This window comes from Entelurus aequoreus, linkage group LG05 (assembly GCF_033978785.1).
Source record: "Entelurus aequoreus isolate RoL-2023_Sb linkage group LG05, RoL_Eaeq_v1.1, whole genome shotgun sequence".
NCBI lineage: Eukaryota > Metazoa > Chordata > Actinopteri > Syngnathiformes > Syngnathidae > Entelurus > Entelurus aequoreus.
The window spans coordinates 45,572,640-45,596,983 of NC_084735.1; the positions used below are offsets into that span (position 1 = coordinate 45,572,640).

Sequence of the window (24,344 nt, forward strand, 5' to 3'; positions counted from 1 at the left end):
CAGTGGTTCTTAACCTTGTTGGAGGTACCGAACCCCACCAGTTTTATATGCGCATTCACCGAACCCTTCTTTAGTGAAAAATAAAATGATGGGTTTTTTTCAAATTCAAGACAAAGTTATATGTTTTTGGTAACACTTTAGTATGGGGAACATATTCTAAGTAACAAAGACTTAATTTAGAGTTTTTGGACACTAGGGGAACATATTCTAAGTAACAAAGACTTAATTTAGAGTTATTTGGTTAGGGTTAGGGCTAGAGGGTTAGGGCCAGGGTTAGAGGGTTAGGGTTATAATAAGGCCATGCCGAATAAGGCATTAATAAGTACTTAATAATGACCAGTTAAGAGCCAATATGTTACTAATTTTAATGTTAATAAGCAACTAATTAATGGTGAATATGTCCCCCATGCTAAAGTGTTACCATGTTTTTTTACTGGTGCACAAAATGAACCGTGCATGAACATCACCTTGTTCAAACAACAAAACCAACACAGTGCATAAACTCACAACAAATTACACACCTGCAAATCAGTGTGACTTCTGCTGTTGCCGTATCCGCAATACGGCAATAGGGAGGAGTTTTTATTTACACGATGAGTCGGGTGTGTCTTGACCTCCGCCGAACCCCTGAGCCCGACTCACCGAACCCCTAGGGTTCGATCGAATCCCAGGTTAAGAACCACTTGGTTAGAGTGTCCGCCCTGAGATTGGTAGGTTGTGAGTTCAATCCCCGGCCGAGTCATACCAAAGACAATAAAAAAAAATGGGACCCATTACCTCCCTGCTTGGCACTCAGCATCAAGGGTTGGAATTGGGGGTTGAATCACCAAAAATGATTCTCGAGCGTGGCCACCGCTGCTGCTCACTGCTCTCCTCACCTCCCAGGGGGTGAACAAGGGGATGGGTCAAATGCAGAGGACAAATTTCCCCACACCTAGTGTGTGTATGTGACAATCGTTGGTACTTTAACTTTAACTTCACCAATATTGATATAACACTGTAGAGTCCAGAAGAAGTGCAAACCAAGTCTGACGCTCTTTTTAAACTTTTATTGAGCAACCTATACTAACACAGCTCCACTTATCTCGTTCCTTCCATATCACGTCTTCATTCCTCATTTCCGCAACCGAACGCTTCCTTCGCTTAATGAATTGATTAACGTGGACCCCGACTTAAACAAGTTGAAAACGTATTCGGGTGTTACCATTTAGTGGTCAATTGTACGGAATATGTACTGTACTGTGCAATCTACTAATAAAAGTTTCAATCAATCAATCCTCCTTCTTCGCCAATCACCTTACATGCGTGGTACGTTCATAACAATGGGAATTCTGAATATCACTTACATTTAATGTAGTTACAATATTGTCCGCAAAGAGGCGTGCTTACGTGTAGGAGGGGATCTTAAAAAGCGGAAATCTCGTTTGTCAAAAAAAACATGGCGGCCCTCTTGTTGACAACATTGTGACCACGAACCAACGACGCAGCTTATTAAGTGTAGTTATATGCAGTTATAACTACACACACACACACACACTAATGTGTAATGGCTCTTAGAGTGTGCTGGCGTTCGTGCAGAGATTGGATTGTCCTCTCTAGACGGCTTGTGGTGTTTTCTCGGCAGGAACCTGCGTCATCGCTCCTCAAAGGTGAACCTCCAAAGTGCAACATGCAGGCTAAATAGTATGTATTGCTCGCGAATGTATTTATTAAATTCATTCATATACAACACTTGTATTTACTAAATACATTCACAGTAAATCTTGTGTTATTGATCTATCCACAAATTGTTGCGAAACTACATTTTAATATTCAATTCACAATTTTCCATGTGAACTTATTTGTTCATATCACTTTGACCAAGCGACTATATCAAGGTTTGTTGAAAAAGTACTTATTGTATTGGATTGTATGGAAGTAGAATTGTCTCACATCAACTGAAATATATCAATACAATATTAATACTAGGGCTGCAACTAACAACTAATTTGATAATCGATTAATCTGTCGATTATTACTTCGATTGATCGATTAATAATCGGATAAAATAGACAAACTACATTTGTATCTTTTCCAGTATTTTATTGGAAAAAAACAGCATACTGGCACCATACTGGCACCATACTTATTTTGGTTATTGTTTCTCAGCTGTTTGTAAATGTTGCAGTTTATAAATAAAGGTTTATTTAAAAAAAAGTTTTGCGCATAGCATAGATCCAACGAATCGATGACTAAATTAATCGCCAACTATTTTTATAATCGATTTTATAGATTAGTTGTTGCAGCCCTAATTAATACATATTAGAGATGCGCGGTTTGCGGACACAACCGCGGAGTCTGCGGATAATCCGCGGGTCGGGCGGATGCATGACGAAAAAAATAGATTTTAAATAGATTCGGGCGGGTGGCGGTTGAACCAGTTCGTTAATATATATACATAGTTAAATGTTGTTACCCACATACGAAAAACGAGCAGCACTCTTTGAAACAGGCAAGTATTCATCAGGCACTGCTGCAGCTGTCACGCCAAATTTCTTCCCCCCTACAAAAACCTTCCCTCCCCATTTACTTCCGGGGCTGCGTCCAATAAAGTCACAAAGTTGCCGGGGGTCCTTAACCGGCACTCGACTGTCCTGTTTCGCGCCTGTACAAAAAAAAACAATAATCGATTTCTTCAGATTCCAGCAACTGTCAAAGACGAAGTATCCTTCCAGCGACGGGCAGTCAAAGCCGAAGTGCTATCGATCGCTGTCAATGACGTAAGAGGAAACATGACCACGGAAGTAAATGGGGGGGGGGAGGGGGGGGGGGGGGTTTGTAGAGGGAAGAAATTTGGCGTGACACCGCACACCACAACACAACACAACAGAAGAAGAAGAAAAAAATAAAAAGATGGCAACGCCGGCAGCAAACTAAAGACCAGGTGAAAAAAATAACAATAATAGTCAACACTTTCTTAATGGAAATGACAATAATATTATAATAATGATAAATAATATTTTCACGCATTAATATCTCTTATCCTCTAATGCGTGGCCAAGAGATATTAATGCGTGGCACGCATTGAATGTCTCTGCTGCATTGGATCAGTCTCCTTTCTTTAACAGGCAAAAGCTTTCTAACCTCACTAATGCCTTGCATCGTCTATATTAGATATATAACAACGGGTGGCGGGCGGTTGTGGTTTTGATAATAAATAAATGATAAATGGGTTATACTTGTATAGCACTTTTCTACCTTCAAGGTACTCAAAGCGCTTTGACAGTATTTCCACATTCACCCATTCACACACACATTCACACACTGATGGCGGGAGCTGCCATGCAAGGTGCTAACCAGCAGCCATCAGAGGCAAAGGGTGGAGTGTCTTGCCCAAGGACACAACGGACGTGACTAGGATGGTAGAAGGCGGGGATTGAACCCCAGTAACCAGCAACCCTCCGATTGCTGGCACGGCCACTCTACCAACTTCGCCACGCCATCCCTGTTAGTTCGGGTGGATGGCGGGTGGATGACGACTTTTGTGATGCGGTTGCGGATTAAATATTTGCCTATCCGCGGATCTCTAATACATATGCATCTATTAATAAATATACAAATACAAATTTGATATACAAATAAATTAATAATTTGTGAAAATAAACGCGTATTTGTAAATATTTTTTTGAGATTTGAATATAAATATGCTTGATTTTGTATTTGTATTGAATTTGTATATGTGCAACTGGGGATAGGTTGATTGGCAACACTAAATTGGCCCTAGTGTGTGAATGTGAGTGTGAATGTTGTCTATCTGTGTTGGCCCTGTGATGAGCTGGCAACTTGTCCAGGGTGTACCCCACCTTCCGCCCGAATGGAGCTGAGATAGGCTCCAGCACTCCCCGCGACCCTGAAAGGGACAAGGGGTAGAAAATGGATGGTTGGATGGATCAGTTTTTTGCTTTTGAGTCGATGAGACATTCCTCCCAATAAATATGACCTACACACTCCCCTGAACAACCAGCAGAGGGCACTGCAGCCAGAGCGGTCTGGGTCACAGAGCATTATATGCATTATATGCAAAATGCCCGGAGTTCTCTGCACAATAACAATCCACGTCTTTACAGAGAGAACGCACAATGGGCTTGAGCTAGCTAACATTAGCGTTGTATTAGCTAATGCTAATTTATCCAGTTAATCTGAAAGACCGTGTTAGCTGCTTATTTTATTGTATCAATGCCGTTTAATGACCTTGTCCCGATGTAGATACTGATCTCTTGTCAGTGCAATGTGTGTCAAATCTTCCCAAAAGTCATGATGTAATATGACCCTCCCTAGTGTGCCTCTGATTGGCTTGCCAGTGTCTGACCATGTCTGCACGCTCTGGCTGCAGTGCCCTCTGCTGGTTGTTCAGGGGAGTGTGTAGGTCACATTTATTTGTGCATCTGGTTTGTGGGAGGAATGTCTCATCGACACAAAAGCAAAAAAGCGACGCACATATGCAAATTCAATACAAATACAAAATCAAGCATATTTATATTCAAAATCTCTAAATTATATTTACAAATGCACGTTTATTTATACAAATTCTTGATTTATTTGTATGTCACATTTTTATATTTATACATTTTATTTGTATACATTTTCAAATCTCAAAAATATATTTACAAATATGCGTTTATTTATACAAATTGTTTATTTATTTGTATATCACATTTGTATATTGTATATTTATATGCATATGTATTAATATCATATTGATATATAGAAGTTGATGTGAGACAATTCTACTTCCATAGGATTGATTCCAATATCAATAAATGTCAAGGTAATATCAGCATTGGTTAGATATTTTTTCAGTTTTTTTATGTGTTTATTTTTTTAAATAAATATGTTGTTTCATGACCATAGTTTAGGACGGGAATGTAGATCGACCGGTAAATTAAGAGCTTTGCCTTCCGGCTCAGCTCCTTCTTCACCACAACGGATCGATACAGCGTCCGCATTACTGATGCCATCCTCACCTATTGTCATGAGCTTTGGGTTATGACCGAAAGGACAAAATCACAGGTACAAGCAGCTGAAATGAGTTTCCTCCGCCGGGTGGCGGGGCTCTCCCTTAGAGATAGGGTGAGAAGCTCTGCCATCCGGGAGGAGCTCAAAGTAAAGCCGCTGCTCCTCCACATCGAGAGGAGGTGATATGAACCACCCACATGAGGTGGTTCGGGCATCTGGTCAGGATGCCACCCGAACGCCTTCCTAGGGAAGTGTTTAGGGCATGTCCAACCGGTAGGAGGCCACGTGGAAGACCCAGTACACGTTGGGAAGACTATGTCTCCCGGCTGGCCTGGGAACGCCTCGGGATCCCCCGGGAGGAGCTGGACAAAGTGGCTGGAGAGAGGGAAGTCTGGGCTTCCCTGCTTAGGCTGCTGCCCCCGTGACCCGACCTCGGATTAGCGGAAGAAAATGGATGGATTTTGTTTCATTGATGTGTTCATACATTGTCAAATTGTTCACAATATATATTTTTGCATATATCTTAGATCAGTGTTATTTCATATTATAGTCATGATCAACAAATTAAAAGTAAGATTATCAATGAGTGACAATTTTTAAGTAAAAAGAATCGGTGTCAGCATTTGCAATACTAAGCCTCTATTTACATGGTATTGAGCCGACAAATTTCTTTGCTACATTGCACAGGACTTGGAATTAGAGTGGTTGTAATTCAAAATTAAAATGGAGAGTAAAAAAAGATGAAACCGGATAAGAGACAGTATTACACTGTCCTGATCCTGATTCTAGTATACATATGAAAGTGTACTGACGGAAGTAATCCATTTGGGACACAGCCAGTATGTCTTTCCTGGCAGTGCAATAACGGAGATACTGGTGTCTTTACAGGAAATGCAACCTATAACTGTGGAAGAAGTGACTCGTTTATCTTCACTCCAGCCTGTTTTATCACATCAGATGCATTTGTAAGCACGTTGCTGAAAGGCAACCCTGCAGTTGCAGATTATCGCTTTCCCGCCTCTGTTCCTTTAGACAACGGTAACCAAACCTTCGCCTCCAGTATGAACATATCTCATATTTCAGGGAGATTGTGTGGCATCAAAGTAATTTGTGTTTTCATTTTAGGTGAACAATCCTCACTGCTACTGAGACGTCCTGATCAGCCGATTAATTCAAAGATTTTAAAAGTGGCCATAATTGGTGCCCCGAATGCTGGGAAATCCACTTTGTCCAACCAGCTTCTTGGCAGAAAGGTCTGTACAGTATATATGTTAATATACATTTTTTAATTGTCCTCTTTAAACATCTACTGTACATAACAATGTATTTTTCTTTAGAAAACCAGCTTTAAGTCGAGGTCAGACTTCTGAATAATTGTGAAATTTACTCCAGGACTCTACCGCAGTTGTCAGTTATAAACGATTCAATACTATGGTTAACATTTGTTGATGGACACATTCTTTTTTTACACCACAAAACGAACAAAAGCATTCCTTCCTGTGCATACGCTCCTCATGATAGAGAATAAATAGTTAGGACCTTAGCACCAAGCGTTCAGACTTTGTCTGTCCAAGCTAAGTTTATGAACATGAACTGATAAAAACTACTCGGATGAGAGGACAAACATCTTCTAAGACAACTGATCAGTTGAATGCCATGAGAATACCAATAACCTGATACAGTAAATGAGAACACCCATAGGCACATTCATCTTCAAATATAAAAAAAAATCACATTCTATAAATTTAACATGCTTCCAGTATTTTCAGATTTGTAAAGCACAATATATACCCCCAAAGATGTTAAATAAAGTAAAAAGGCAAACATGTCTCATGTCAAATATATTTATTTTCCACAAGTAAAGTTAGTGTCGTCACAGATGCCTCAAGTTCTATCCAATGGCTTGACTCAGGTGCGGGACATCCGGGACAAGGATGGGAAGTGACGTGTGTTGTGGAGGTGAAAGGTCGTTTGAGTGTTGCCGGGAAAAGAGAGCAAGACACGGATATTGGGCCCGTTGTACAAGAACGTTGCATTTTGTGAAATAAAGAAAGGTAACCTGTGAATTTGTCTGAGCCTCCATTCCTTGGAATGTTACAATATTGACGGACAGCACAGCATGGAGATGGTCCGCGGTGTTGACGTTACGCATCTTGTGGAAATCGGGGGTTAATTATTTGGCGGGCAGCCATGACTCTCACGTTGTTATAAAGAAAAACTGTCACATGATTGCTAGTCTCGCGCAATACTTAGCAGAACCGGCCACTTCTCAAACCAGATATCTGGTCGCATCGGTTTGTCGTTACCAACCCTAGGTTTAGTGTGCTGGGGTGTCCAAACTGGGGTCTTAAGTTTTTCCTATATATTAATTTATTCACCCACCACAAATTAATTTGGACTGCCACAAATTGACTCGCCGCAATCTGTTCACCTTCGCTCATTAACACATTATAACATACCTGGTCTGCCCGAGAATAAGCACAAAGGATCATTACTGTTGCCAACTTTACAATATTGTTGCTACAGTAATTACTAGTTTATCTCAGTTAATTGGTTCCGGGCCTGACCGTGGTAAATGAATTACCGCAGAGTACGAATTATTAATTGTAATTCACATATTGTCATAACTAGAGCCTAAAACCTGTTTATGACCTTCGAAATACACATGGGCCAATAACACATTTTGCTGGACGATATATTGTCTCAGCTACAATGGATGGTTGGATGGATGGATATATTGTCTCGCAAATTAGATAGATAGTACTTTATTGATTCCTTCAGAAAAGTTCCCTCAGGAAAATAAAAAAAATATTGCCAAAAAACAAAATTATTGTCATTATTTTGAGACTACATTCGGCAATTATGTAATCATTATAAATAATAATGAAAATATGTCTTTCAAATGCGAAAAACCTTGATTTCCCTTTTTTTTTTTTACCATTGTATTTGGATTTTCAACAGCTTTTAATTATCTTTTAATACGTAAACAAACAATACAAATAAAATGGACCTTTTAATCTCTGTTAGCGTTTCGATAAATATTGAACAAACAAAAGTGCAATGTTTTTTCCACATTTGGAAAAATTAGGTCGGGTGTTAATTTTGTTGTTGCCGTCCCTTTCCAACAAACAGCATACTTGCTTCTTATTTCCTGTACTTTGTAAACACTTTGAGTTCGAACAGGTTCTTTAAGGATTTTCTGTTTTAACGTGGTACAATTTTTACATTAAAGGTCTTTGCCGTGTCCAAGAAAGTACACACAACAAGAAAACGATCCGTGGGCGTGCTAACAGAACAAGATACACAGATTGTAAGACTTCCCTTCAGCTCCTATACATTCTATTGAAAACCCAATGCTGAAACAATTTTTTTTTTTTAGATCTTACTGGACACACCAGGCCTCACGACACGATCAAAAGTTAAAAGGTAAAAAAAAAAGGCTCATTATGTGTGTTCTTTGTTGAGTGTTACTAACATGGATATTGACTATTCGTGTTGTCAGGCACCAACTGGAGAATTCTTTGCTTCTGGATCCTTGGCGCACGGTGACGGAGGCTGACCTAAGTATTGGCTGCATCTTATATGATTAGGGAAATACAGTGGCTGCATATCAAAGGTTAATCATTGTAATTGTTTCTATTCTCAGTGGTGGTCGTGGTTGACGTGTCAGACAAATGGATGTGCAAAAGCCTTGATTTAGAGGTGCTCAAATGCCTGGCACAGCACCCGGACATTCCAGCAGTACTCGTCCTAAATAAGGTATCTTGTCCTAGACAACAGAACCATCGGGTTACCATACAGTTGTACCTAAACTTAAAAGTGCCCCAACTAAAGGGTGTTTTGAGATAAGAATTGTCTCTCGACTTATTGTTGTGCTTTAAGTTGCAAACAAAAATTTTAGTTACAAGCATAATTTGCTCACGTAACAAATGTCACAGCAAAACCCTGTAAGATCGACAAAACTCTGTTTTTACAAGCACGGAAAGAAAGTGAATGTTAAGGACATGTTGATTTGAGATACAAGTGGTTTGGGTTAAGAGCTTTGTCACAGGACCATTTAAACTCGTTGAGGTCCTACTTTGTATCATCAAATTGTGGCTTCCAATCTAAAATACATTTGAACCCGCTTATGTTGACAACCCAAACTCATCAAGTCAGATATGATTTTCTTATTACACAAAGTGCCTGCTTAAGCTGATGTCGACATACCTGGTCAATGATTCAAACCCGGGCTCGGGATCTTTCTGTGTGGAGTTTGCATGTTCTCCCCGTGACTGAGTGGGTTCCCTCCGGGTACTCCGGCTTCCTCCCACCGCCAAAAACATGCACCTGGGGATAGATTGATTGGCAACACTAAATTGGCCCTAGTGTGTTAATGTGAGTGTGAATGTATATATATATATATATATATATTTATATATATATATATAGAACACATATACAGAACACAATGCGTTAATACAACACATACATATATACATACATATATATATATGTGTATATATATATATGTATGTGTTGTATTAACGCATTGACTGCCCTTTTGTATTTATATATATATATATATATATATATATATATATATATATATATATATATATATATATATATATATATATATATATATATATATATATATATATATATATATATATATGTATATATATATATATATATATATATTAGGGCTGCAACAACTAATCGATTAAAATCTATTATAAAAATAGTTGGCGATTAATTTAGTCATCGATTCGTTGGATCTATGCCAGGGGTCGGCAACCCAAAATGTTGAAAGAGCCATATTGGACCAAAAATACAAAAACAAATCTGTCTGGAGCCGCAAAAAATTAAAAGCCATATTACATGTGTCATGAGATATGAATTTAATTAAGAGGACTTAAAGGAAACTAAATGACCTCAAATATACCTACAAATGAGGCATAATGATGCAATATGTACATATAGCTAGCCTAAATAGCATGTTAGCATTGATTAGCTTGCAGTCATGCAGTGACCAAATATGTCTGATTAGCACTTCACACAAGTCAAAAACATCAACAAAACTCACCTTTGTGCATTCATGCACAACGTTAAAAGTGTGGTGGACAAAATGAGACAGAAAAAGTGGCATAAAACACGTCCTAGAAAATCGGAGAAAGTTATACATGTAAACAAACATATATATATATATATATATATATATATATATATATATATATATATATATATATATATATATATATATATATATATATATATATATATATGTATATATATATATATATATATATATATATATATATATATATATATATATATATATACATATATATATATATATATATATATATGTATATATATATATATATATATATATATATATATATATATATATATATATATATATATATATACATATATATATATATATATATATATATATGTGTATATATATAGTTCAAGGACCGCCAAAATAAGTAGGACAAAACGGCGCTCGCCAAATACTCGAATCAGTGAAGCATATTTAATATAAAGTGTGATTTATAACAATTAGGGGGGTTTGTGTCATGTTTGTCCTCCTGCAGAAACCATACTAAAACAAAAAAATAGATTTTTTTCCCCTCATCTTTTTCCATTATTCATACATTTTTGAAAAATCTCCAGAGAGCCACTAGGACGGCGCTAAAGAGCCGCATGCGGCTCTAGAGCCGCAGGTTGCCGACCCCCGATCTATGCTATGCGCATGCGCAGAGGCATTTTTAATTTGTTTTAATTTATTTTATTTTATTTTTTAAATTTATTTTAATTATTTTTTTATAAACCTTTATTTATAAACTGCAACATGTACAAACAGCTGAGAAACTATAATCAAAATAAGTATGGTGCCAGTATGCTGTTTTTTTTCAATAAAATACTGAAAAGGATAGAAATGTAGTTTGTCTCTTTTATCCGATTATTAATCGATTAATCGAAGTAACAATCAACAGATTAATCGATTATCAAATTAATCGTTAGTTGCAGCCCTAATATATATGTATATATATATATATATATATATATATATATATATATATATATATATATATCAGTGGAGGCTCCTCCATAGAGGTGGAGGAGGCCTGGCCTCCCCAATAATTTGAGAGAAGAGAGAGATTTAAAAAAAACAATAAATATATTTATTTTATTTATTTATTTTAACAAAAAACATATTTTTTATTTTTTATATTCATATTATTTTAGTTTTGTTCATAAATCTAAATGTTCCCATGGCTAAAACCCAATATTGCAATTGTAAAGCAACAGGCCAGATTTCCCTATCAGTTTGTATTAAGGGAGGCCAGGCCTCCCCTAGGAAATTAGCTTCTCATAGAAGTCAATGTAATGCATGCTTTTTCATGCCAATATGTGATTGGCCAGATCACTGAAAATGGGTGGGCAACGGAGGCCTGGCCTCACCATGCATTGTGTCCAGGGCTGAAAGATTGACATTTTGTTCGTCCAATCACATGCTACTGGTTCATTTGGAATCAATCCTTTCCTTTCCTAATCAACACAGAAGCCATTTTGAGAATTCGCCAGCCACTTCAGTCAAACAAACACTCGCCATAGTGGCTACGAGTGTCCTATCAACTTGTGCTTTTCAGGAAATTTAGAGAACACCCCTGGCTATCATCCGTGAAGTTTATAGCTCATATAGCCAAATACTTTTGCTTAAAACGACCTCGGAAATCGGCGAGATTCTGGCGCAATTTGTAAATGAAGCCAGCACCAACCTGTGGAGTGGAGTCCAGGAGAGAGCATGCCGCCCCTCAGCTAAACCAGATGTGAGTTGAACTAATTAGATGTCTCTACCAGTGTTACACCACTAGTTCTCAGTAGTAATAACACTCCATTTTGTCTGTGTTTCTCAGCAGATAAAGCCAACTGGAACCATATTTTTACATATTTTATATTAAATATATTGAATAAAACTACATATGATAAAGAAAGTGTTATCTTATCTTTTTTATATGCTAAACTTGATTAAATTGGTGATTACATGTTGAAGCTGTAGAAGAATGAAAAATGTAAGCTAAACAAAATTGTTTTTAACTACATAATTAAAATTCCTGCCTTTTACACATGTTCACTTGGCGTTTATATAACATCCAAATGTCATTTCTCAGCTTAATTATCAGGCAGGCTCATAGACTTACAGCAATGTAATTTCTTCAGGAAGGCACAAGGCTAAGCTCTGCACAATGAATTGCATCAGCAAGAACTTTCTGACTGTAGCTTACACTCCAAATAGTATGCCTTTGGCCAGCACAAAGACAGATAAGAGAACAGGGAACATTCCATCGCGAGTGAAGTGAGCAAGCGGAAAAAAATGGCCTCCTCAATTCTGGAAGTCACCAGCCTCCACTGATATATATATATATATATATATATATATATATATATATATATATATATATATATATATATATATATATATATATATATATATATATATATTATAAATATTACTGTAGAGGAGCCTAGTAGATATATTTATATGTAATACATCTATAATATTTACCATATATTAATAATATAATAATAAAATACAATATAATAAGTATAGATGATTGATTTATAATCAAATGATAGCCACTGAATCGTAATTGTAATCATTCCTACCTCTAGTTGTAGTATAGTTAAATTCATCATTATCACTAAGTAGTGTGAAATAATAAGAGCAACATAACTACTCTCTCGTTACACAGCAATAAAACATGCTAACAGTGACTTCCTGTTCGAGAAAACGTAAGCTTCCAAATAAAAACCCGGATTCTACCACAGCAACCAACAAAATGCAATAATTTTTGCGGGGTCACTTATATACATTTTTAGGCCACTCTGATACATTTTTAAGATGCTAAACTAATCTAATGTAGTCAATATTGCTAAGCTAACAAAATTCAGTTGGAAAAACTGGGTCTGGTGTCTTGTTTTTTTGTCATTTCTTCCCAACAAATTCGGCATGCTGGCTCATTCTTCCGTGTTAATAAGCTTATGCTCATTCGAGTTGAAGTGTTAATATTCCCACAAGAGAACCTTTGGCTTTGTAATTATATTTGTCCTTCTAATTTTTCTTACCTTGCAGTATTTCTCACTAGAAAGGCTTTGACGCTGTTGTGAGCTAACAGTCAAGCCGCCACCCTACATAGACAAAGATTGTAAATGACTGACAAGAGGGTTCACTCCCTTTGTTTATTTCCACTATTGAAGGAATGCATTCAGGGCGATGCACGGAGTGAATCCTCTTGCGCCGTTTGAAAGCAAGAGACAAAGAAAACTTATCTGGCAAACTTATCGAGTTAATTTTCATTTATCGTTGAATTAATTTTATTATACAGTATATGTCCGGAACCTGCAGGCTGCAAATCCCTGAGCTGCACTTTGTAAAGTGCTGGGTTGGGGAAATGGTGTCCTTATCTCATTAAGAATTAAGAGGCCACTATAGAAAATGTCCTCCAATAAGAAGATTATTTATAATAGATGTGAAGAAATCGTAGTATTAAATGGGCTCTTTTTCCTACTATTTTTCAGCCATGTTGGAGGGTATAAATTATATCATGTGACGCTCCGTTATGTAACTTAGCATGTCTGAAACAAATAAACCATACCCAATCCATTAGAAAGCAAATAGGATGATTTCCTCATGTCCTTCCTGCTTTTCTTCCATCTTGAAGGTGGACAAGGTGAAGATGAAGGACAGGCTGCTGGACATCACAGGCGAGCTCACATGCGGAGTCGTGAATGGCCGCCAGCTACGCGTCAGACCGCTAATTAAGCCCCCGTGGGCTGAGAAGAGGCCAGAGCAGGATTGCGTTGCGTTTCAGGACGACGACCGTTCCAAGCTTGAAGACGCTGCTGATGGGGACAATACTGTGCTGGACAAAGACAGACTGAAGACTCTGAGGAACCAGAAGGGCTGGGGTGGCTTTAAGGATGTCTTCATGCTCTCGTCTTTGGACAAAGAGGATGTGGAGACACTAAAGGTGTGTCACAAATTAGGAATACGACAGTTGTGCTCATTATTCTAAAATACATCTTACTGTTGTTATTAATATTTTTACTATTATTATTACTGTTACTATGCTAAAAACATCTTAATACTATTATTATTACAATTATATGCTAAAGTACATATTATTATTATTATTACTAATATGCTAAAGTACACCTTACTATTATTATTATTATTATTATTATTACTAGTATTATGCTCAAGTACATCTTACTATTATTATTATTAGTAGTATTATTATTCAAAAGTGGCTGCATGGTGGAGCAGTGGTTAGCGCTTGTACCTCACAGAGAGAAGGTCCCGGGTTTGATTCCCGGGCTCAGGGTCTTTCTGTTTGGAGTTTACAGGGGGTGATCAAGGGTGATGGGTCAAATGCAGAGAATAATTTCGCCACACCTAGTGTGTGCGTGACAATCATTGGTACTTTAACTTAATTTAACATGTTCTCCCGTTGACTGGGTGGGTACTCCAGCTCCCTCCCACCTCCGAAGACATGCACCTGGGAATAGGCTGATTGGCGACACTAAATAGTATGTGAGTTTGAATGTTGTCTGTCTATCTGTGTTGGCCCTACGATGAGGTGGCGACTTGTACATGGTGTATTGCCTGCCTTCCGCTCAAGTGCAGCTGGGATAGGCTCCAGCCCCCCCGCAATCCTGAGAGGGACAAGCGGTAGAACATGAATGGAGGGATTATCCTAATGTACATCTTACTATTATTGTTATCATTATTACTGTTATTATGCTAAAATACATCGTACTATTGTGATTATGTTAAAGTACATCTTATTATTATTATTATCCCAAAAGTACATATTTCTATTAATATTATTACTACTATTAGTATGCTAAAATGCATCTATTATTATTATTACTATTATTATCTCTAAGTACTTCTTTCTATTAATATTAGTATTACTATTATGCGAAAGTATGCCTTACTATTATTATGATTACTATTATGTTAAAGTACATCTTAATATTAATATGCTAAAATACATCATACTAATATTATTATTATAACTGTTAATATTCTAAAGTACATGTTACTATTATTATTATTATTATTATTATTACCATTGTTATGCTATAGTCGATCTTATTAAGATTACTATTAATATGCTAAAGTACATCTTACTATTATTTTTATTACTATTAATGTGCTAAAGTACATCTTAATATTATTATTATTACTGTTATTATGCCAAAGTACATCTTACTATTGTTGTTATTATTACAATTATTATGGTAAAGTACATCTTACTATTATTATTATTATTACTATTACAATTATTATGCTAAAGTACATATTACTATTGTTGTTATTATTATCTTATTATTATTAAAATGCTAAAGTACATTTTACTATTATTATTATTACTATAAATATGCTAAAGTACATCTCACTATGATTATTATTACTATTATTGTCCTCAAGTACATCTTACTATTTCTTTACGTGTTCATCTTTCTTTTCATCCCAGGGTTACTTAATGGTTGCAGCCAAGGGTGGATCATGGCAGTACCACAGCAAGGTTCTGACAGACCAGAGTCCAGTGGAACTGTGCATCGACACCATCAGAGAGAAGCTTCTTGAACATCTACCCCAGGAGGTGCCATATTTAATTACACAGGTGACTAAAGAAGGACCTCGCCATGCATGTTGATGACTCATCATAATGGTTCATATAAGATGTTACTACAGAATACCTCCCAGAATGTATTTTCATATCTTTGTTCTTTCTTTGTTTTATTTGCACGCTTCATTAAGGTAAACGAATAATTCAAGGAACTTTGTCTCATAAGATGGCACGAAATGTAGTACCTGAGCTCACAGATTTAGCCCAATGATTACCACAACAACGATAGTATGTACAGTACATAATCAATTTAATATCCATTTGATATATTAGAATATAGTTATAAAGTAGGTTATAAATGGCATAGGTTGGTAGAATAGAAAAAATAGAAAATCGAATGGATTGTTTTTCTGTAGTGCAAATATAATGTAAAACTGACGACAAACCAAACAGTACAGTTATGTTAACAATGTGTCTATGTAGACCAACCTATCAATTCGTCCTGGTCCACAGTGTTATTCTTATTATTTAAAAGTGATGACAACAGTGACACACATGGGAAACTGCTTATACAGTAATTGTTTATTGCTGTTAATTGGTTCCGGAGATGACTACAATAAATTAATTAATGCGATGTAGGAATCATTAATTATAAATCTAATATTTTCATTGCTAAAGCATAGAAAAAACTGTTTCGTACCTTCTAAATACATTTTTCAACATTATAGGAGCCCTATAGATATGAAATAACACCCTTCAGTCAACTTTACACTCTTTTGATCCAATATAGTACGGCTGCCTGTGGCTGAGCCAATCAGTGACCACAATACTGAACAGTGCCCTCTAAATGGTTTGGTCTCCTCCAGTGGCCGTTACCACTGCAGTATTGATATTTTTCTATGTAATGCTTGAAAATGCTTAATTTAGGACCAATGTTTATTCAGAATATGCTTTTAATTTTTTTTTTAAATATCTAGAAAAAGAATCAGCAATGTCGTGAAGGTGATATTTCTGCCCCTACACCCCTAATAGTAAAACTATACTGCTAAATAAACTGCTCACTGACTACTCTTAAGTTATATCCAAGTGTACTATATCTTAAAATGTGAGCAGTGTACTTTGACTTTTATGACATACTGTATGTGAAGGAATGAACTACCTGTAGATTTTTCGTTGTGCATCATTAGCAGGAATTGGACTTGATATCTGTTGAAATAATTGTTTTTAAACGTCTTTGCTTTCAGGCTGTTGAGCTATGGGAAGAGGATGAAAACGGACTGAACGTTTCAGTGAAAATTCTCACTAAGAAAGAAAGTCATTTGGTAAGTGGACTCATTTGTATTTTTGAAATATTTTAAGTATTGCCTTTGATCATACCACGATTATACTGTCAATACATTTAATATCCATTTACCGTGTTTTTCAAGCCATGGCGCGCACCAGATTTTAAGGCGCACTGCCAATGAGCGGGTTTATTCAGGTCTATGGTCCTACAAAAGGCGCACAGGATTATAAGGCACATTAGAGGGGTCATATTATGATTTTTTTTCTACATTTAAAACACTTCCTTGAGGTCTACATAACATGTAATGGTGTTTCTATGGTCAAAATATTGCATAGACAGCTTTCTGACCGTCTCTTCAGGATGCGCCGTTTTGTGGGCAGGTCTTATTTACATGGCTCCACTTCGACCGAGTCTTCTCCCCGTCATCTTTGTTGTATCTGTAGTTTTAGTGCTTCTATAGCGAGACTGACAAATATAAGTTAGAACTAGGGTTGTACGGTACACCGGTATTAGTATAGTACTGCGATACTAATGAATCATATTCGGTAATACACCGCCTCTAAAAAGTACCGGTCCCCTACCCGTCGTGTCATGCAGAACGCCCTCAGGAAGAGGTGCTTTAAGACATGGCTAGCTAGCTAGCGGCTAATGTCTGTCCATAGTCAGCAGCGTTGTAACTGCTTCATTATCACTAATCCTTGTCTCCATGGAGACAAATTAAGTACAATTATTTCAAGTATCAGCCCTGTAGCTTCGCACCGCAGCACATTGGAATCGTGATAATGGATGAGTATAATCTTATCTATAGTTGACACAGCCAACACAAGCTTTCATTATCCATTCAGGCGACCTTGATTTTGAACACACTGATCACATTTGAATGAAGAGCATACTTAATCAACAGCCATACATGTCGCACTAAGGGTGGCCGTATGAACAACGCCAACACTTTCATAAACATGTGCCATATAATGAAACCACACTAAACAACAATGACAAACACATTTTGGAAGAATATTTGCACCGCAACACAAAATAAACACTACAGAACAAATTCCCAGAATTTCCTGCAGCACCAACTCATCTGGGACGCTACAATATAAACAAACGCCATTGGTTGATCTACACCTAACATCCACTGTAATGATACCAAGTACAATAGCGTATCTAGTCGATACTACTATGATTACATCGATATTTTTTAGCATCACAAAATCTTTTTTCATTTAAAAAAAATGTATATTATGTTTATAAACTCAGGAAATATGTCCCTGTACACATGAGGACTTTGAATATGACCAATGTATGACCCTGTAACTACTTGGTATCGGATCGATACCCACATTTGTGGTATCATCCAAAACTAATGTAAAGTATCCAAACAACAGAAGAATAAGTGATTATGTGTAGATAGAACATGTTTAAATGGAAAATAACCAGATATTAACAGTAAATGAACAAGTAGATCAATCATTCATTTTCTACCACTTGTCCTTAATAATGTTGACAAAATGATAGAATGATAAATGACACAATATGTTACTGCATATGTCAGCAGCTAAATTAGGAGCCTTTGTTTCCTTACTTAATACTAAAAGACAAGTTGTCTTGTATGTTCACTATTTTATTTAAGGACAAACTTGCAATAAGAAACATGTTTAATGTACCCTAAGATTTTTTTGTTAAAATAATGCCAATAAACATCAAAGTTTTGGGCTTGCTTGCTAGCTTTATCTTGCAGTCCACATGTATCTCCTATCACACTTACCATTATGCAATGTACTAAATAAATAGTTTCAAGGTCGGTAAGCACAACCAGAAATAATACGTACATTAGACGCACTGTCGATTTTTGAGAAAATTAAAGGATTTTAAGTGCGCCTTATAGTCTGAAAAATATGGTGTGTTTTTTTTTATAATAACCTAAATAGAAAGTGGTTTGATGACACTGTCTGCAAGAGAAAATAAGTGCTGCAGTTTAAAATCCAGCAGGGGAAGCTATCTCACCAGTCATGTCCCTCAATATTTGCTTTGAGAAGTGCTGTCCTGTGAGAAACACCTGACCAAAATTGTCCCATCTTATTCCAAACACAAAATATGACAAATCGTACTACATTTTGGAAATACTAAAATCAAACATGAAAAAAACCCTCTTAGAAAGGAATAATTCCATCCAGAGCAACACAACCAAAGGCTAAAAATAAAACCAAAGCTTACAGTATAAACATATTAGGGCTGCAACTAACGATTAATTTGATAATCGATTAATCTGTCGATTATTACTTTGATTAATCGATTAATTATCGGATAAAAGAGACAAACTACATTTCTATCCTTTCCAGTATTTTATTGAAAAAAAAACAGAATACTGGCGCCATGTTCTTTCAACTTGCCAAATAAAACAAGGAAAATGTTACAAAAATGCACACATTTGACACCCCTGCTATAGATAATAAAAAAATTCAATCTGATAAATCTATCGATAAAAAGCAGAGCCTGACGACGCATGCGCGTTTATCACATCTCTCTCACTCTCTCTGTCTCTCCCCCTCCCTCACGAATGCTGCTGCGCACACAATATGTTTTGTTTTTAACCTTCTTATCCCTGAACGTACATTGAAAATACACACAACCCTAACTCAAAATGCCGGACATTTGAGGCATTTAAGAAACACCGCCCGGACAGCCCCGCAAAAGAGGACACGTCCTCTTTTCACCGGACATGTCCTCTTTTGCTAGCATGCTAGCAGCTAACGGGCTACGATAGACTGACCATACGTCCTCTTTTCACCGGACATGTCCTCTTTTGCAGAGCTGTCAGGGCGGAGTTTCTTAAATGCCTCAAATGTCCAGCATTTTGAGTATTGTTTACACAACGTGCAGTACGCTACTTAAAATGTCCGTGTGGAAACTCGTTCGGTACACCTCCGCACCGAACCGAAACCCCCGTACCGAAACGGTTCGATACAAATACACGTACCGTTACACCCCTATTATTTTGATTATTGTTTCTCAGCTGTTTGTAAATGTTGCAGTTTATAAATAAAGGTTAAAAAAAAAAAAACGTAGCCTCAGCGCATGCGCATAGCATAGATCCAACGAATCGATGACTAAATTAATCGCCAACTATTTTTATAATCGATTTTAATCGATTAGTTGTTGCAGCTCTAAAACATATATATTTTTGTTATTTTTGTGTCCATGTTTCCCTTTTTTTTCAGGCAGTGACACTTTGTACTATTTTTTTTCTAAACAATTTTTGGAATTTTGCCTATCGTTCACAATCATTATGAGAGACAAGGAGACAAAAGTTTTTTTGTTTTTTTTTGCATTCTAACATTTAAAAGTTGGCTCGTTCTATGCAGCTAATATGAGTAATCTATTCTATCTCTAAATCACTTTTAAAATTCATTGAAAATAATGCAATAAATAATGACAATTTTAAAACCTGTTGGGTTTTTTATTTTGCAAATGTATTAAAAATTAAAAAATCATGTGTACATAAATATTCACAGTAAATAAGTGTTCACAGCCTTTGCTCAATACTTTGTTGATGCACCTTTGGCAGCAATTACAGCCTCAAGTCTTTTTGAATACGATGCCACAAGCTTGGCACACCTATCTTTGGGCAGTTTCGTCCATTCCTCTTTGCAGCACCTCTCAAGCTCCAACAGGTTGGATGATGCGTGTTGGTTTTCATCCAGGATGTCTCTGTACATTGCTGCATTCATCTTCAATCAATCAATCAAAGTTAATTTATATAGCCCTTAATCAAAGGTGCCTCAAAGGACTACACAAACCACAATGACATTATTCATGATAATGTGAGAGTCCAGTCCATTGGGGGAAAGCAGAGGGTCGTAGGAGGTCTCCATCCAAGTAATAGACGAGTGGTCCACACTAGGTCATGACTTCAAACAGCAAGCACCTCCTGTAGACTGGTATCTCTCCAAGGATTATCCTTGCAAGAGTGGCTGTCAAAAGAGAGAGAGAAGCGTCAGGTCAACTGGTTTAAAACAGAGCCTATTTGATAGCTACACTATACAGATGAGTTTTAAGGTGGGACCTAAATGCTTCTACCAAGATGGCATATCGAACTTCCATAGTTAAAAACACTGTAGAGGCTGCAGACTTTTTTTTAGGTTCTGGGAATCACTAATAAGCCGGCATTCTTAGAACGTAGGTTTCTGGATGGAACAAAGGGTACAATACAATCATCAAGATAAGATGGTGCTAAACAGTTAAATATTTTGTACGTAAGTAATAAAACCTTAAAGTTACCTAAAGTGTACTGGGAGCCAGTGCAGGTCTGCCAGTATAGGCGTAATATGATCGAACTTTCGTGTCCTAGTCCATAGTCTAGCAGCCGCATTTTGAAGCAACCGTAATCTTGGAGAGGCCCGAAAATAATGTTACAGTAATCGAGACGAGATGTAATAAACGCATGTATAATGATCTTAGAATCACTGATGGACAAAATGGAATGGATTTTAGCGATCTTACAGAGATCAAAGAATGTTGTTTTAGTTACGCTCTTAATGTGCAGCTCAAACAAGAGAGTTGGCTTGAAAAAAATGACTGGGATTCTTCACTGAGTCGCTATTTTTGGTTGTTTTATTATTATATTTTTAAAGTGGTATCCTTACAACATTTCCGTTTTCTAAGCGTTAAGATCCAGGAAGTTGCTGGACATCCATTGTTTAATTTCATTAAGACATGCCTCCAGATGACTACAAGCATTAGGGGATGTAAAGTTGGCTGTCATCAGCATAACAGTGAAAATTAACGCCGTATTTGCAAATGATGTTGCCTCTCGGCAGCATGTATATTTTTAATAGGGCAGGGCCAAGCAGAACCCTGTGGGACTCCGTATGTTATCTTAACACACTCCAAGGGCACGTCATTATGGGGTATACAGTGCATCCTTTTAGTGAGGTAGGAGTTAAGTCAAGAAAAAGCCAAGTCTGACATACCGACACAAGATTTAATGCATTTTAATAGAATGTTATGATTAACGGTATCAAAAGCAGCGCTGAGATCAAGTAGCAGCAACATGGATGACGCATCAGCATCCATAGTTAACAACAAATCCATCCATCCAATCCATTTTCTACCGCTTATTCCTTTCCGGGTTGCGGGAGGTGCTGGGTCCTATCTCAGCTGCATTCAGTTGGTAGGCGGGGTACACCCTGGACAAGTCATTAGTCACTTTTGCGAGGGCCAATCAGTAGAGTGATTTGCCCTGAACACCCGACTGGAAGGGTTCACAAATATTGTTATACGCTAAGTATTCAGCATTCAGCTGTTGTGCACAATTTTTTCCAGGTTTTTGGAGCTAAACGGGTGGCCTGCTTGGGAACATTTCACCACCTGCAGAGGGTGCACACTGACGTACACACATCAATCACTCAAAATAATAGAATAAGCATTGGTTTAAGTACAATTCTCTATTAGACTCCTACAGTATTCAAAAAGACCTGAGGCTGTAATTGCTGCCAAAGCAAATGCTCTGAATACTTATGTACGTGTGATTTATTTTGATTTTTTAGTGTTAATAAATTTGCACTTTAAAAAAACATATTCACATTCACACATAATGTCTGTAGAATTTCGAAGACAAAAATTAATGTATTCCTTTTTGGATTAAGGCTGTAACATAACAAAACGTAAAAAAAAAAAAATGAAGCGCTGTGAATACTTTCCGGATGCACTGTATAACTGATCCTTGACACATGCTTACTGTTAGCATGCTATTTTAGCTATTTTTGCAGGTACACACCTTTAGAGTCAAAAATAATTCCTTGCTTGACGCATGCCAACTGTTAGCATGGTAACGTTAGCATTATAGCATGCTAACTTTTTCAACAAATTTTGCAGGCATACACCTCTGAGTTATATAATGTGGTACCTGACGCATGCCAACTGTCCGCATGCTAATGTTAGCATTGTATCTTTTTTTTCAAGCTCATTTTACTGATACTTGCATAAGAGTCGTAATTTTGTTCATTAACGCTATCTGGCTGGTGTGCTACCTGTTAGCATTTTAGTTCTGCTTCAGCTTTTCAGCACTCACCTGCAGTTTCTCCTGAAATAGCATATTGTAGTTTATTATTACTATTCACTTCCTCTAAACAACTCCTATATGGTCTAGTTATAAAGATGTATCAAAAATGTTTGATTTACAAAGATAATGCTGTGTTGGCCCTGTGATGAGGTGTCGACTTGTCCAGGGTGTACCCCGCCTTCCGCCCGAATGTAGCTGAGATAGGCTCCAGCGCCCCCCGCAACACCAAAAGGGACAAGCAGTAGAAAATGGATGGATGGATGCTCTGTTTTTATTATGATTATTAAGTATAACTAACTATGTTTACTATTGCAGTTACCAAGTTACTAAATATGGTAACACAAGATAAATATTGTGTACTGTCTTTGCTCTTTAGAGGATGGCGATTGGCGCTGGAGGCCAGATGGTAGCACGTATCGCCCAGGAGACTAGTGAGCAGCTCACACACATTTTCCTAAAAGAGGTCAAACTGAGGCTCTCGGTCAAGATGAAGAAGTGATGAAGATGATGAGATGACTGAAAGCTCGGAGACGTTTTCTGTAGGACTGTGAGTGACAGAAAAATGTTTACACAAGACAACATGCTTTGTGGATCACTTCATGACAGTGTTCCAATACAACAACGATGATGCTCCGTTTTTTCTGCATTATTTAAAATAAAATAAAATGTATTTTGCTTGTAGATTGTCTCAAGTATTTCTCCTTAATGTCATCAATTATTGTAATTATTGGAACTTCAGTATTTTATTTCTATATATACACACACACACAAGATATATTGTGGCCACATGTCTAATGATGAGAAACATCCTATTGTCAATGTTAAATAATTAAAAAAAAACTGTATCCACCAAAAACAAATTGAGCCTCAAAGTGTGCTTTGACAAACTGCTGATGGATTATCTGTGACTGTCTGGAGGTTTTGTCGGCAGGGATATGGTCACCTAAAAATCCACCATTTTCGACCGCTTGTCCTTCTCGGGGTCACGGGGGGGTTGGGGGGAGGGGGGTGCTGGAACCTATCCCAACTGTACTCGGGCGGAAGGTGGGGTACACCCTGGACATTTGCCACCTCATCGCAGGGCCAATATAGATAGACAGACAACATTCCCACACTATATAAAATAGCAAAACAGACACGCAATCGCCCTATGATTTTTTTTATTTATTTAGTATCCTCGTTTTGGTGGAAAAGACCCCATGTCTAATTTTTTCTGGATAATTTATTATATTTGGTTGATGTTAATCAACATTAATTTTATACAAAACATGTTTTAAATTTTTTTACAAACATTTAGGTAAAGGTTAACCTATAATATCAATATTAAAAATAATAAAGCTGTTTATTTTTCCATTATTTGTAATAC

General features: G+C 37.0%; 1 protein-coding gene across 1 annotated transcript; it reads left to right on the plus strand.

The window, feature by feature from the left end:
* The first annotated feature begins 1,424 nt into the window (after positions 1–1,424).
* Positions 1,425–23,788, plus strand: eral1 (Era-like 12S mitochondrial rRNA chaperone 1). Its single transcript, XM_062048228.1, has 11 exons — positions 1,425–1,649; positions 5,884–6,033; positions 6,121–6,248; positions 8,228–8,305; positions 8,375–8,421; positions 8,498–8,559; positions 8,642–8,754; positions 13,713–14,021; positions 15,534–15,683; positions 16,874–16,951; positions 23,355–23,788. The coding sequence occupies exons 1-11, from the start codon at positions 1,547–1,549 to the stop codon at positions 23,475–23,477; spliced, it is 1,341 nt and encodes a 446-aa protein (XP_061904212.1). The 5' UTR covers positions 1,425–1,546; the 3' UTR covers positions 23,478–23,788.
* Positions 23,789–24,344: the final 556 nt, after the last annotated feature.